This window comes from Phytophthora sojae (assembly GCF_000149755.1).
Source record: "Phytophthora sojae unplaced genomic scaffold PHYSOscaffold_3, whole genome shotgun sequence".
NCBI classification, from domain to species: domain Eukaryota; phylum Oomycota; class Peronosporomycetes; order Peronosporales; family Peronosporaceae; genus Phytophthora; species Phytophthora sojae.
In genome coordinates this window covers 6,051,938-6,066,847 of record NW_009258117.1, presented here as the reverse complement: position 1 = coordinate 6,066,847, position 14,910 = coordinate 6,051,938, and the positions used below count along the sequence as shown (strand labels likewise).

General features: G+C 52.3%; 3 protein-coding genes across 3 annotated transcripts; 2 read left to right on the top strand and 1 right to left on the bottom strand.

Moving 5' to 3' along the window:
* Positions 1-580: 580 nt before the first annotated feature.
* On the top strand, positions 581-1,798 carry PHYSODRAFT_313509 (hypothetical protein; the record flags this gene model as incomplete). The annotated part of the gene is made up of 3 exons (XM_009525618.1): positions 581-945; positions 978-1,371; positions 1,403-1,798. The coding sequence occupies 3 exons, from the start codon at positions 581-583 to the stop codon at positions 1,796-1,798; spliced, it is 1,155 nt and encodes a 384-aa protein (XP_009523913.1).
* Positions 1,799-10,037: 8,239 nt separating this feature from the next.
* PHYSODRAFT_493995 (hypothetical protein) lies at positions 10,038-10,490 on the bottom strand (the record flags this gene model as incomplete). The annotated part of the gene is made up of 3 exons (XM_009525617.1): positions 10,038-10,094; positions 10,173-10,283; positions 10,335-10,490. 3 exons carry the CDS (start codon positions 10,488-10,490, stop codon positions 10,038-10,040), a joined length of 324 nt encoding a protein of 107 aa, XP_009523912.1.
* Positions 10,491-13,477: 2,987 nt separating this feature from the next.
* Positions 13,478-14,775, top strand: PHYSODRAFT_299032 (hypothetical protein; the record flags this gene model as incomplete). The annotated part of the gene is made up of 3 exons (XM_009525616.1): positions 13,478-13,494; positions 13,715-14,062; positions 14,313-14,775. 3 exons carry the CDS (start codon positions 13,478-13,480, stop codon positions 14,773-14,775), a joined length of 828 nt encoding a protein of 275 aa, XP_009523911.1.
* Between the last annotated feature and the right edge of the window lie 135 nt (positions 14,776-14,910).

The window sequence follows — 14,910 nt, the reverse complement described above, 5'->3', positions numbered from 1 at the left end:
CTGCGCTGAGAGAACTTTGTTGCTGTCACTAACCGTATCACGGGGTGGTTTTCTCATTCTTCTCCTTGTCCGTCCCACGCGGTTCTCCCGTGGTCATCGATTCTTCATCAGGGTAAGTCATTCGTAGGTTCATCAGTGGGTAGGTTCATTTCCGAACACGCTGCGTCGAGCCAATATGCACTCGAGCCACCACTCTTCGGCCCCGCACCACGTCGGGCGAGTGCTGCAGTCGCTGGGAAATCCCGATCTTGTGCGTTCCAAGGGGTTCGTCAATGGCGAGTGGAGGCAAATGCTTCCCGGTCGTAGGTCAGTTTGTCTTGATCGTCGACCTGTCACCCTAATACTGTCCAACTAACTTGTGGATCGCCGTGTAGATCCTGCCACTGATGAAGAGCTCGCTCACGTTGCGTGGATGGGGAGAGAGGAAGCCCACGAGGTCATTGCGGCTGCGTAGGTGGCCCAGCGTCGCTGGAAGAAAATCACGCCACCGGTACGCCCCCAGTACAAATTCACTCCTCAAGTGGTTGCTGACGTTTGAGTCACCCCATGAAATCGACCATTGTAGGCTCGCTAGTCCGTGATGAAGAAATGGCACGCTCTCGTCGTGGAGAACGCGGAGGATCTTGCAGTAATCGCGTCCTGCGAGAGCGCCAAGCCTCTTGAAGAAGCTCGAGCAGAAGTTAACTTCACTGCCGGCATTATCGAGTACTACGCGCACGAGATCGTGCGCTCCAGCGGGTATTTGGTGTCTCTGTCCGACGCGGACGAGATGGTGCTGGTCATGAAGGAGCCCGTCGGCGTGTGCGCCATCATGTGGCCTTGGAACTTTCCCTACGCGACGGTGGCCCGCAATTTGGCGCCTTGTGTCGCGTCTGGCTGCGCTGCAGTCGTCAAGCCGTCGGGCAAGACGCCTCTGTCCATGCTGGCGCTGGCGTCCCGGCGGGGGTGATCAACGTGGTGACGGTGCCTCGGGGCAGCCACTCCGGCATCGGCAAAGAACTGAGCGAGAATCCCGACATCCGCTTGGTCGCGTTCACGGGGTCGACGTCTGCCGGGAAGAAGCTCATGGAGCAGGCCGCTTCCACTGTGAAGCACGTTGTGCTCGAGCTTGGGGGCAACGCGCCGTTCATCGTGTTCGAGGACGCTGACATGGAGAAGGCGCTGGACGGACTCATGGCCGCCAAGTTCCGCAACAGCGGCCAGACGTGCGTGACCAGCAACCGCATCTTCGTCCACTCGTCCATCTACGACAAGTTCACGGCCAAACTGGTGCAGCGAGTGAAGAAGCTCAAGGTCGGTCTGCCGCTGGAGCGTGGAGTGAAGCTCGGACCGCTCATTGGACCCGAGGCCGTCGAGAAAGTTGAGAACTTGGTTGGAAGACGCAGTGTCTCGTGGCGCTAAGGTTCGTGTCGGCGGTAAGCGCAGTGATCTGGGCAAGAATTTCTACGAGGCCACGGTCTTGACGGATGTGAACGAGGAGACGCGCGTCTGCAGCGAGGAGATTTTCGGCTCGGTAGTGCCGCTGTTCGTCTTCTCCAGCGAGGAGGAGGTGGTGCGCAAGGCGAACGACACAGAGGTTGGGCTGGCCAGATACTTCTACACGCAGGACGTGTCGCGCATCTTTCGTGTTGCTGGTAAACTGGAAACCGGCATGGTTGCTGTGAACGCTGGTGTGGTTTCTATTGTTCAGGCTCCGTTTGGTGGCGTTAAGGAGTCTGGGATTGGTCGTGAAGGCTCGCCTGAAGGTTTGGAGGAGTACCTGGAGTCCAAGATGGTGCATCGGCGGACTGAAAACTGAACTGGGCTAGCTTGGATGCTCACCGCCGCACAGTTCTTGATTTTTTTCTTGGTTTATGCGATAGGGCGGGCTTGGCGACGAAAAATAATTGTACTTCTTCACAAAAGAATGCAAAGTTGCGCACATTTTTCAGGTCCAAACGTCAGAATTTAGCACTCGATACCTATAAAAAAGCCACAAAGTAATATTAGGACGTGGCATTAATTTCCAGCATCATGGCGAGGATGCAGGGGGTACGTTATTCATAAGGTATTTTTTCCTTCGAAGCACCTAGCAGGTTGCTGCTCAAATTGAGAAGGCGAACAATGGTCCGCAGCGCAGTCACGTTGCGTACGAAAGCAAACACAAACTGCGCAGTATCTTGTAACAGGCGTCGCCTCAGCCAATGTACAACAGGCTCGAGAAGTCCATATATTCGTTTTTGTCAATATTTGCACAATGCGTCCGAACTTGGGTAATGCGCTTGCATGTATCTAGCCCCTCTAACCCCGTATTCTGTATCCTACAGAATAAGCATTGTCACAGGACATAATATCAAGCAAACTTGTCCTCTCTTTCGAACTTTGCATATGGATGTTTGTATAGCCGGTATTGTGCACATCTTCCTGTTAGACTAGCGATGGGTAGATAAACGGGGTTTATTCTGCGGTAATAGACGGACGAGTATAAACCACCAACAGGTTTGAAAATTCGGGTGGAAGCCTAAAACCGCCGCGTGTCAGCCACTCGTACTTTCCTTCATTCCGAAACTGCGCTGTTCAAGACGTCGCAATGCAAGCTTTGTTGGGGCCCGTCGAGCGCGCCCAAGTGGCCAAGGACCATGGCCGAAGACGATCATGATGAGCGCCATTGTGATCTACAGGTAAGCGAGAGCGTGTACTTTGCTCTGTAACATTGTACTAGTGGTATATTGATTCTACGTTGCGATGTTGATTACCAGACCTGGTGGTCCGACCCAGACGACGCTATGAGCTCTCGCGTGTGGCCCGATTGGCAGATCGATTGCGGAGTCAGCGCACAACCTCATCGGTTCCTACGAAGCCGACTACAGCCGGGTCTACCGCTATATTGTAGCTGATGCAGTGGCTACTCAAGAGGCTACAGAAGAAGCGCTCCTCATCGTGTGGCTACACCGGAGACTACAGAAGAAGCGGTAGATGCTACGACGGATGCTACAGAAGAAGCTCTCCGCGTGATGAGGTTACACCGGAGATTACAGAAGAAGGGACAGAGGCTACGACGGAGGCTACCGATGAAAGCGACAGGAATGGAGCGGCAGTACCGGAGGCTACAGAGCAAAGCGGAGGCTGCCAAAATGGCGAAGATGACCCACGGCTGGCGCGAACATTGAAGAGCGTGCGTATGTAAAGGAAGAAGTAGACGTTGGCATGAATATCATATATTGTCCTGTTTCGTACAAGAGGAACCGTGTGTAGTGCGTGTCATTACGGGCTATTGAGCATGCAAGCTCCCTGGTGTTGTTAGAGAGACAACCGTAACAAGCTTGTTAGGTGGGCTAAAGAAATCTAATGATGCGCTAATGTCACGCACAAGGAAGAATTCGCCCAGTTCCTCCTCACTACGTCAGTTAGGAACAGGGCGATTTCTTCCTCCGCGTTTATCGCGACGTGTCGAAGATGGGTGGCTGGAGCCGAAGTATGCTGCCTTAGCAGCCTTGCAAGGTATTAACAGGTAGCAGGTTTTGAGCGTGCTCTACGCTCGCCACGACCAATAGAAGCTCGCCATTTCGGCATATGGTGGATACATTGAGCATGTTTTGTTCACTTTCATAGCTGTTCTGTGCACAATGTACCCAGCGCTTGACCGCAAGAAGCGAAAGGGCTTCCAACAGCAAATCTTTGACAGGTTTTGAAGTATACTTTAATCAAGTCTAATGCTTGTTCTGTAGGATACAGAATAAGGTTTGGGGCTAGAAGGGTTACTAGAAAAGGGTAACTACGAAGGCTGGCGATCATACCGGTACTCCTTCATCCTTAAATGATCTGCGGCAAAATGCACCATACTCAAACGCAATCATGCAGTGCCCCGTCGACGATTGTGTGAAGGATCGCAATGAATTCTACATACTTCCGAGTGCTCTGCTGCTGCACCTGTTACTCTCACACTGCTTACGACGTGGGTTTATACTTCTACCAACGGTACTTTGAATTTAACCGCAAAGAGAGAGCAGCTAAAGCGTCTGGGAACGCTACCGCTTGTGAATCGTGATTGCCCAAAATAGCTTACCGATAACTTACTGTAATTTACGCTGAAAAGGCATCTACATTTCTCAACAACTACTGCACCGACGGATATCGAAGCACCAGTGATCACTTTCTCTAAGTTAGTTCTTTCGAGCGATATAGGCTTTGTCATTGTTGGTTCTGTTTCCATGAGCCTAATTTTGCGATTTCTCTGGAAAATGCCCTTTTGGGTACATTGGCTGAGGCGACGTCTGTTAATCTGACCCCAATGTTAAACTCACACCAACTTCAGATGTTTTGATTGTAAAGAGAATCGTGTTGAGCACCATCTCGCTGAATCGAAAAAAATAAAAATAATTCTTATAGAAAGACAACCCGATCAGGAAAGGAATTTGATCACTTTTGCTGCAGGGTTGGTCAATTGGTTTTTCGTGATCCGGTGATGATAGTTGCAAGTCCTTGCCTCTCATCACTGAAATTTACGAAAGATCAGCGAGTTACTGAAAAAAATATTTTTTTACGGATATTGGCATTTACCGAGTAAGTTCTAACTTAGTATAACATTACAATGCTGAGTTTTAATGTTCTACTAAGTTAAAACTTACTTCGAAGTAGTTGAACATCGTTCAAGTACAGGATTCGGGTGGAGGTCCGATTTTGCCATTGATTGATGTCTGGTAATTTATATATCCGATGTGGTATTCATAAATAGAGGTAGCATATAAAAAGTAGTTGATGGGGTACAGTGTCACTTTCCATAATTAAAACCCGAGAAACTTCATAAATTACGTGAATGTTGCCTGTATCGTCGCCCCCTCCGCTTATGTACGGTCTTGATGTTGCGTGAAAGTATGTTGAAGCCATCCATCGTCTGAATTTGCTTGGAATAGAAAATGCCAAACAAGGGTGCGTTGCGTTAGGCTGGGAGGACTACTTTAAATTCCAAAAAGTCTGCTCGGTTGTATCTAACGTTAGCTCGATTTTACCAACTCGAGTACAACTATATCTTCCATACTGGAACACTTTGAAGAAACTAATAGATGTCTTCTTTGGCTACGAAGTAGCCAAGGCTTGTGCTAATACTTCGCCTACTGAGTGGTCGAGTGTTTTGGCGCCACTACAAAGCTAAACCAAATCCAAAACAACAACCATCAATACATGCACTAGCAGTACCAAACAGTGCTTACGTACTATGCTCACATGCAAGTAGTAGCATAGCCCCTCCTTTGCAGCGCCTGCCATCATTTTGCTTAGGGAAATTTCAGGAAGGTGACCCAATATTAAAATTTGTGCAAATGGTGATAGAAGGATTTGCGTCGAGAGCACATATTTCAGGCTCAGCAGCATTTGCTAGGGCATTGGGCCACGACATTGTTGCCTCCAGCGGCGACATGGGGAGTAAGGCATCCAAGCCGTCGGTGATGCTTTATGCAGTGTGGGCAGTGTCGCTTAAGCGACACAGAAGCCGACCGTACTCCACCAGAACAACTATCAGCAGAGGGCGATGCCTACACCGGCACCGCCTTCGCGTTTACCCACTGCTATACTGACACAATTGGTGCATTCAGCGACGTGCATGGCATTCAGGTGCTGGCCGCTATCGGTGGCCAAATGTACTTGGCACAAAGCTTTGAATCACCTTTTGCACAAAAATTCATTTTGAGTCATATTCCGGAGTTTTCCTTTTTTATATGGAGCCAACTATCTACTGCCGGCGAAGCTGCCTACCGGACAGATTTTATAGTTTGTAGGCTAAGAGCTAAGGACGTAAGCGTTTGCAGTGCCGACCACCATTTTTTATATGGAGCCAATGATCTACATGTAATGCCAGCGAGGTTGTCCGAGATCCAGGCGGACAGGTTTAATTTGTAGGCCAAGAGCTCAGCTGCGTGGACGTAAGACATCCTCAGTTATCCGTCAGTAACTAGGAACTATGCAATACAGTGTTGTTGTAGGCTGATTGGTCATCCTGCATTCTCTTGTCGCTAACGTTGCCCTGATTTCATTGTCAATTGGCTTTGTGTGGTACCGGTCGGGATGTCAATATGGCTATATTTGTGTAGGTATGGTGTCGCGAGATGTTGTTTAAATGTTGCCTGAGGTACAAGCAACCTTTTTTCGACGAATTAATCTGTGTGAGGATGTCCATACAGCTCTTCTAGCTGTCCTCCCAGGATAAATACTTTTCAATACTAAATGTATCAGATTAGAGAGGTAACAGTACCGTAGGTATCATTCGCATTGTTAAGGACATAATAGGATAGAGCAGATGTAGGGTGGTTGTGGAAGCTTCTAGAAAGGAGGTTTCATCCACTCGAACTGCGGGGGCGGTCACTTTTGGCTTAGACCCGCCACCCCCCCAAGTCTGGCTTCCTCTTCATTTTGAAATACTGGTAGCACTTGTTGGTCCCAGCAACCTGACAACGAGGAGATCATGCCCACCATCGCCCAACTACGCGCCGAGATCGATCGGCTGAACCAAGCGATGGCGGACCGCACGCGAGTGCCGAGCAACCTGCCGAAGTTCACCGGCAAGCGAGGGGAGGATGTCCGCGAATGGCTGTTCCAGATCGAGAACGCCTGTCGAATCAACAACATCCCGATCGAAGACGCAAGCACCCGACTACCAGGAATCGCGGGGTCGGCGATGGAGAAGCCTGCCTCCGGTTGGTTCCTGCACTGGTCGTCGACGACATGAAGCGAGGAGCACACGTGGGGGATTTTCCGTGAGCATGTGCTCCAACACTTCGAGGCATCGAACTACCAGGCTGTCCTGCGCGAGAAGCTTCAGCGACTCAAGCAGGTAGCAGACATTGAGACGTACAACGGTGAGTACTCAGCTCTCATCTTCAGAGTGGAGGGCATGAGCGTACTCGACCAAGTGCTGTACTACGCGAACGGTCTCAAGCCTCGCACGCGCAGATACGTCAAGCTCGAGAACCCCCAGACCCTGAGCGACGCTATGGACTTGGCTGTCAAGTACGAGGTGACTCACTTCGTCGAAGAAGCTCGCGACCGTCAACCCAAGCGCGACAAGAAGTTCTCGTCGGCTGATCAACCTCACGCCCAAGGTAAACCCTTCAAGGGGAAGCCGTTCCGCGGGAAAGGCCGCTTCAAGCCGAGAGCTGAGCCCAAACGCGCCGAGGGTCGTACCTGCTTTCACTGCAAGAAGCCTGGTCACATCAAGACCAACTGCTTTCTCAGGAAGAAAGACCAGGAGAAACAGGGAAACGGGCAACCACGTCAGCGAAGGAGGGTCCTGTCGTGGCTGAGAGCGTAACCAAAACACCAAAGATTGAGAATATCAGCTTGAACGTTCTGTGCGAAAACCCCCTGGTCTACAAGTCACGTCCACTGTTCTCCGTAACAGGTGAAATCAGTGTTGGTGACAGGTGTCTCGCGACACGAAGCATGTTGTTGGACTGTGGAGCCACCACGATCTACGTATCCAAGCGTTGGGTCGAGGAGCACCAGCTTCAGACAACCAAGTTCAGCGACAAGAACATTCGTGTCAAGCTGGGAGACAACCAAATTGTCGAGGCGGAGCTTGAAGTTCTGCCGATAGAGATTCTGGTCTCGAGGCTGGACGACGCCTACAAGTGTGTGGCAGTCGTCTACCCGATTCCAGACGAATTCGATTGCATTCTTGGAATACCATTCTTCGAAGACATGCAACCACGTATTGACTGGAGAGGTCGATGAATCGAAGGAACGAGAACGAGGACTCTGCGCTGGGAGCGGACAAGTGACACCTGTGGACCGATCGAGGAAGGCGGACCGGTGATTGCCTCCGGGCTTCGGAGAACTGTCGAGGCGAAAGGCCTTTCGGCGAAAAGACCCGATTCCTGTCGAGGCGCCGCACTGGAAACGGATGTGAAGTCCACGTGCGAAGCTGTTCGCGACGCAGTGCAGAAGGAGACCCCGACCGTTGTCAGCAGACGACGAGGAGATGACCCGCAAGCTGGCGAGTGTTCAGCTGGAGAAGACGACGTTGCGACGTCAGAACGCGAGAGTACTGCACGAGAAGCCGACGAAAGAAGCAGTACCAGGGGTGGAGACAACGTCGTGGAGAAGATGTTCACGATGGGTGTTGTCGACGATAGTGGTGTGCAGACCAAGTACATCACCCGCAAGAAACTGCGGAAGTTCCTGAGAATTAAGACCAAGACGAGCGACGAGCCTGACTTCATGTTGGTGCTCTCGAACGAGACGATCAAGCAAGCTGCACGCTCACTGCAACGACGAGACCAACCCGACAATGTTGGTAGTGCGAAAGCACATCGCTATCTGGAAACGGACTGGGACAGTTTCCGTGAAAATCCAGCCTTCGACCTCCTAACGGAGTACAAGGACAACGTGTTCCGTCCTGAGCTACCCGAAGGTTTACCAGAGAAGCGCGACATTGAGCACCGGATTGATGTGAAGGATCCAAATCTGGCGATGTACCGACAACAGTGGCGACAGTCTCCTGAGCAGCAGCGTGAGATCGTGCGTTGGGTCGAAGACATGGTGAAGAAGAAGCTCATCCGACCAAGCATCAGTACTCACGCAGCACCGACATTCTGTGTCCGGAAACCAGTCGGATGGAGAATCGTTCACGACTACCGGTATCTCAATTCAAACACTGTGCGCCAGAGCATCCCGATGACGAGGAAGGAAGACATCTTGGACGCCATGTCTGGAGCGTACTGGTTCTCCACTATGGATCTGATGTCCGCGTATTACCAAGTGCGTATGCGGGAGGAAGACATCAAGTTCACAGCTTTCCAGGCGCCAAACGGACTGTGGGAGTATCTTGTACTTCCGATGGGAGTCTGCAACGCGCCAGCAACAATGCACCGGTTGACTTCGAAGCTGTTCCGAGACTTGAAGAACACGAAGTCGTTCTACGATGACATCTACATCTTCATCAAGTCACCGAAGATCGAAAACCATTTGGAGGCGCTGCACGGACGTTGGATATCTTGCGCGACAACAAGCTGTACGTCAAACTGTCCAAGTGTGTCTTCTGCACCGACGAGATTCCATGCCTTGGTGATTTCGTGGGACGTAACGGAGTTCGGATGGACACCGACAAGGTGCAGACCATCAAAGACTGGCCCGTGCCGCGGACCCAAGAGGAGCTTCACAGCTTCCTGGGTCTGACTGGCTACGTGCAACGCTTTTGCCCGAAATACGCTTCGGTCACGGCAACCATGTTCGCCCTCCTGAAGAAGAAGATCAAGCGCAACGCGAAGCTTCACTTCAGCGACGTGCAGTTGAGGAATTTTAAGGAGTTGAAGCGGAGGTTGTGTAACCCACCAGTGCTGCATCTCCCGGACTTCAGCCAGCCAATGCATCTGCGGACGGACGCGAGCAAGTTCGCCGTAGGTGGAGTGCTGTTTCAAGTCGTCGATGGTGTCGAGCGTCCCATTGCGTACACCAGTCGGAAGATGAAGTCTGCGGAGCTCAACTACCCAACGCAACAACAGGAGTTGTTAGCCATCGTTCATGCACTGGCCGCGTTTCGGATCTACTGCTTGGACAAGCCGCCAATTGTGGAGACCGACCACAAGAGTGTTCACACAGAAGATGGCCAACCACCGACTAGCAAGCTGGTATGATATCCTTGCGGAGTATCAACCGACGTTCTCGTATCTCCCTGGAGCGAAAGACGGTATTGCAGACGCTTTGAGCCGAAGACCAGACCTGGAACCGGAGACGAAGTTCTTCCACGACTTGAGTGTGACAAACTTCGACGATACATCCTTCAGTCTGGCTATCAGCGAAGTAACTGGCGACTCCGACTTGATATCAAGCATCAAGAAGTCGTATGAGAAAGGCCGCGAGGTCCAGGCCATTTTCACAGCGATCAAGCGGCGCAACTCCAGCTCGAAACCGAAGCGTGAACGCAACCAGCAGAAGAAGTACCGATGCTACACCGAAGCGTATGGACTGCTCTGGTATCAAACACCCGCAGACGACGCTCCGCGCGTTGTCGTGCCCAACGATGTAAAGTTGCAGCAGACAATCATCAGCGAGTGTCATGACACCAACTACGGCGGCCATCCCGGTGCTGAGCGAACATACTTGACACTAGCGCGCCGCTGGTACTGGTCGAAGATGCTGAAGTCCATCCAGAAGTTTGTCGCCGACTGCGAGCCTTGTCGGATGAGCAAGCCGCGGTTGACGAAACCTCCTGGGTTGCTCGAGCCACTCAGTATTCCAGACGAGCGTTGGAGATCCATCTCCATGGACTTCATCACTGATCTGCCGCGAACGGAACGGGGCGTCGACTCTATCTGGGTCGTCGTCGATCGGTTGACCAAGCGGTGTCATTTCGTGCCAACCACCAAGAAGGTGAACGCCGAAGGTGTTGCTCGACTCTTCATCGACAACATCTGGAAGTTACACGGCATGCCGACGAATATCGTCTCTGACCGCGACAGGAAGTTCGTGTCCGCCTTCTGGCAGCATGTCTTCAAGTCCATCGGGACGAAGCTGAGCATGTCCGTGGCTCACCGAGCTCAAGGCGACGGGCAAACGGAACGTATGAATTGAACGCTGGAGGAGTATCTTCGTTGCTTCGTTGGTCCACTTCAGGATGATTGGGATCTTCATCTAGCGAACGCTAAGTTTTCCGTCAACTCAACGGTCAACTCCAGCACGAAGCTAGCGCCATTCGAGGCCGATCTGGGATTCATCCCGCTGAATCCTCTTCAGCTTGCTACCGAGAAGTTGGAGAGCATTCCCAAAAGTCGACGAGGAGCGGAGTTCCATGAGCGCCAAGCCGCCATCTTGCTGAGTTGTCGCGAAGCATTGACCCAGGCGCAGGAGCGAATGTGTGATATGTCTACGACCGCAACCGTGAAGAACAAGTCTTTGACGTTGGCGACCGCGTGTACTTGAGCACGCAAAACTTCGACCCACAGCACTCTGGCTTGCCGAATTCGACCAAGTTTGGACCGAAGTGGATTGGACCCTACACGATCGTGCGGAAGATACACAACCATGCCTACGAGCTCAACATCCAGGCTGGTAACAAGCTACATCCAGCCTTCAACACTGGCTCGCTGAAGCCCTACAAGGAACCGAGTCGTTTGTCACGGCCGCACGACGTCATCCTCGCGGATGGCACTGTCGGTCAACTTGTGCGTCGACTCCTAGGGAAACGTCGCCACAAACGTCGGACCCAATTCCTTGTGGAGTGGGTGGGCGAAGAGAAGCCTACATGGGAGCCGGTTGAAAACTTGAAGCAAGTGCCAGACTTGATCGCGGAATTCGAAGCCCAACGTCGTGTGAAGCGAAGACGACGAACCAGAAAGCAATGAAAGGGAGCTCAAGGCCACATGTATTCTCGGTTGGCTGCATGCCTATCCCTGGCTGCGCTTCTTGGCTCTCTTCTTAGCGTTCTTGGCTGACTTTGCCACTGCCTTTCTCGCTCGCTTCTTCGCAGTCCTGGTGAGTCGCTTCCCGCGTGGTGGTTTCGGTTTGGGCCCTTCCTTGATGCGATAGATGGCCTTGACGGTGTCAATCCACTTGATGTTCGTCAATCGCTCCATTCCACAGGGTAGATCATCGAACTCTTCCCAGACATCATATGTCATCAACGGACCCCGGTGAAGTCGAACCACGAGAACGAAGCAGTGATCGAGGCGGTGCTGACCCGCGCACACGAGGTAGCATCCACGGTCCAGCTTCTCACGGCGAACGAAGGCGATGAGATTAGCCAGCGAGTTCAACGAGTCGATTTGCCGCGACTTGTACAGCTCGTTGTAGTCCAAAGGAACACAGTCGCGCTCCAAGAACTTGAAGAACTCAGCCATGTCTTCCCGCTTGACGCCGTAGGTCATCTCGCGCTTGTGTTGCTTCTCGAAGCGTTCCCAGTGGTCCTCCGTAATGAGCGATGGGTTGTCAAGATGGTAACACGCCGCGTGAAGAGCCTCCATGAAGCACCGACCAGTCGCCGAAACACCCGCGGCACCAAAGTGTTCGTGCGCGTACCGATAGAACGTGTCGGGACGTCCAGCAGCGACCCACTTGTCAACGTGGTCCTTCAACTCCGGGTACCCAGCAAGCTGTTCTTCCCATACCCAAGACAGTTGAAGCGGCTTGGTGTCCCACTTCACTAAGTACGACCGATTGGGAGGGTCACCGTGGCGATCCATGAAGTAGGCGAAGTCATACTCATGCGATGGGTCCCAAGGCGCCGATGGATCATAGTAATTGCGATGGTTGTTTCCCGGGTGGCGCTCAGGATGTTGAGGCAAAGGCTCGTTGTGGTAGACAACCATCTGCGTCTCCATCGACCGTGACGGTGCCGCTGGAACAGCAACACGAGTCTCAACATCAGGCCTGCAAGACTGAAGCCTAGCCGAGGTACTGCGAAGCGTAGGACCGCGGGGTCGCGACGACGAAGGCTCTAAACGAAGTCTCTGAAGCAGGCGCGCCGGTTCATCAACATTGCTCGAGGCCACTACCGAAGGCACGGTGGACACCGAGGCTGGCAAAGCAGGAGGCACTGCCGGACTACCTTGGTCGACGACCACGTCTTCGCAGTCGTCGTCGGGCTCAGCCAGGAGAGCATCCAGGTCCACCAAATCGCTAAGACCTTCATCTTCATCGAGCGCGCGCGCTGGCGCTGGCGAGAGGGCGCCGCGTGGGCCCACCGGAACGCCGTCCTCACCCAACAGCAGGAATGGCTCCACGATCCCCGGGTCGAAGTCGAAGTCATCCGTCGGAGGCAGCGAGGCCAGCAGTGCAGCGGACGCATCGCGCGGCGAAGAGAGGGACGCGCGGGGTGCGCGCTCAGCAGCGGCAGCGAGTTGGTCAAGGGCCGCCTGCGAGGGCGACCCGGGCTCCGAAGAAGGCGACGCCCCAGCCTGTGTGTGGCCGAGGCCACCGTACTCGACCGTCATGACGGTGGCGCTGGCAGGACCTATCCAGCTCCGACCGGGGGAGTACACCACCAACCAGCGCAGGACAAATCCGCCACAGAAGTCGCCCGAGAGCTCCAACTGTTGCGCCATGCACGTCCAATCGAGAAAAGACTGTTAAGTACGGACTTGGCAAGGATAAGTTCTGTTGGCTTTGTAGCCATCTGTCTTAAGTACGACTGTACCTTGAAGAGCCGCGAGGACGAAGCGACGCAGCCCTCATCTCAGGAAGGGGTGAGTGTATCAGATTAGAGAGGTAACAGTACCGTAGGTATCGTTCGCATTGTTAAGGACATAATAGGATAGAGCAGATGTAGGGTGGTTGTAGAAGCTTCTAGAAAGGAGCTTCCATCCACTCGAACTGCGGGGCGGTCACTTTTGGCTTAGACCCGCCATCCCCCCAAGTCTGGCTTCCTCTTCGTTTTGAAATTCTAAATTGCCTCAATCGTGCTTGAGGTGGACTGTGCACACTACTTTGTGATAATAGCCTACCATGAATTACGCAAATTTGAAATCGAGCACTTCGTATGATTTATAGATGCTGAAACTCGTACAAGACAATGTACTGCACGTACTCGTAAGGCATCCGTAGCTGCACTGTGATCAAAGTAAATCGAGCCAATCCCTTCACACAATCCTAATGATTACTACATCCTGAGCGGTGCTTACGCTGCCATGCTTTTCGACGCCAAACACACAGTGCTAGTCCTCACATCGCATCTTCCACATACCTAAGCCCCCGAGTCAAGCACCACGCGTTTCCTTTGCGCTTTTTTGCTAGCGATCTGCCTTCTTAGCGCGGTGGTTGGCGATGCTTCTGCTCTCGCTTATTACCCGGACCAAGCGAGAATTTCCGCCAACCCACGCCAGTTGAACACGGGGGAGAAGATTGAGGAAGCAAGAGTATCAAGAGCCATCAAGATTGACATCAAGGACGCCTCGGAGAGGGCTTACACCCCGGGACTATCGCCACTTGCAGGGGCGGTGTCGAAGATTAGTCCATCTGCCCAGAAAGTCGCTAACAAGTTGTGGCTCAAGTCACAGACGGACCCGACCCTCGTATTCAACATGTTGCACCTTGGAGAGGCCAGCGTGAAGCTCGATGAGAACCCACGATTTCTGTTGTGGCTCAATTACGTGGATACGTAAGCGAAATTAGAGTTCAGCTCGTTTTCCGACGATCAAGTCATTCGGTTGCTGCTAAAATCCCAATCGGAAGCGAAGCTGGTGACACTTTCCCAGTCGCTTCGGAAAATCCCGACCAGGAAGAATTTAGCTGAAATGATGCAGGTTTATTTGGCCGAAAGCTCGGCATCTTCGCGCGAGTTGCTGAACGCGGCGTGGCTAAAATCTCGTGAAACCCCCGCTAGGGTTTTTAAGATACTGTATTCAAAGGGGGCAAGACAAGCTGAAAGACAACTCCAAGTTTCTGCAGTGGTTCCAATACTCCAAGACGTACTGGTCGACTGTCTCGCGTGATCCGTCCGACTTGCAAACATTCAACTCCTTGCTGAACAAGTATAAATATTCGGAGATCGAGCTCGTGCGGCTTTTTCAAGCGTTAAAACAGCGTCCGGAGCTAGCAACCCTTGGAGATAACTTGCCGACTTTCCTGTTCAAGAAATGGCTAGACAAAAAGTTCACTCCCAGATATGTCGGGAAACAGTTGGCGTTGCCATGGGGAACAACAATTTTCGCCTTAGAGAAGGATCACATATTTTACAGAGCGCTGGAAGAGTACACGATCTACTATACTGCAAGGCGGGGTGGAGAGGAACTTCTGAAGACAGTGCGAGGTTTGTTTGCCAGCAACAAGCCCGATGAAGCTCTCGACGCAGCTATGAAGCTTGCTAGGTAGAGACTAGTCTAGACGGCGCCTACCGACGATAATCGTTTGGAATAAAGACATGTCTGCTGCTAGAACAGGAAACTTTTAGGTGAGCAAGATAATATCATCCCATGAGTTTTGCCCTCCTGAGTTACTTATTAATGC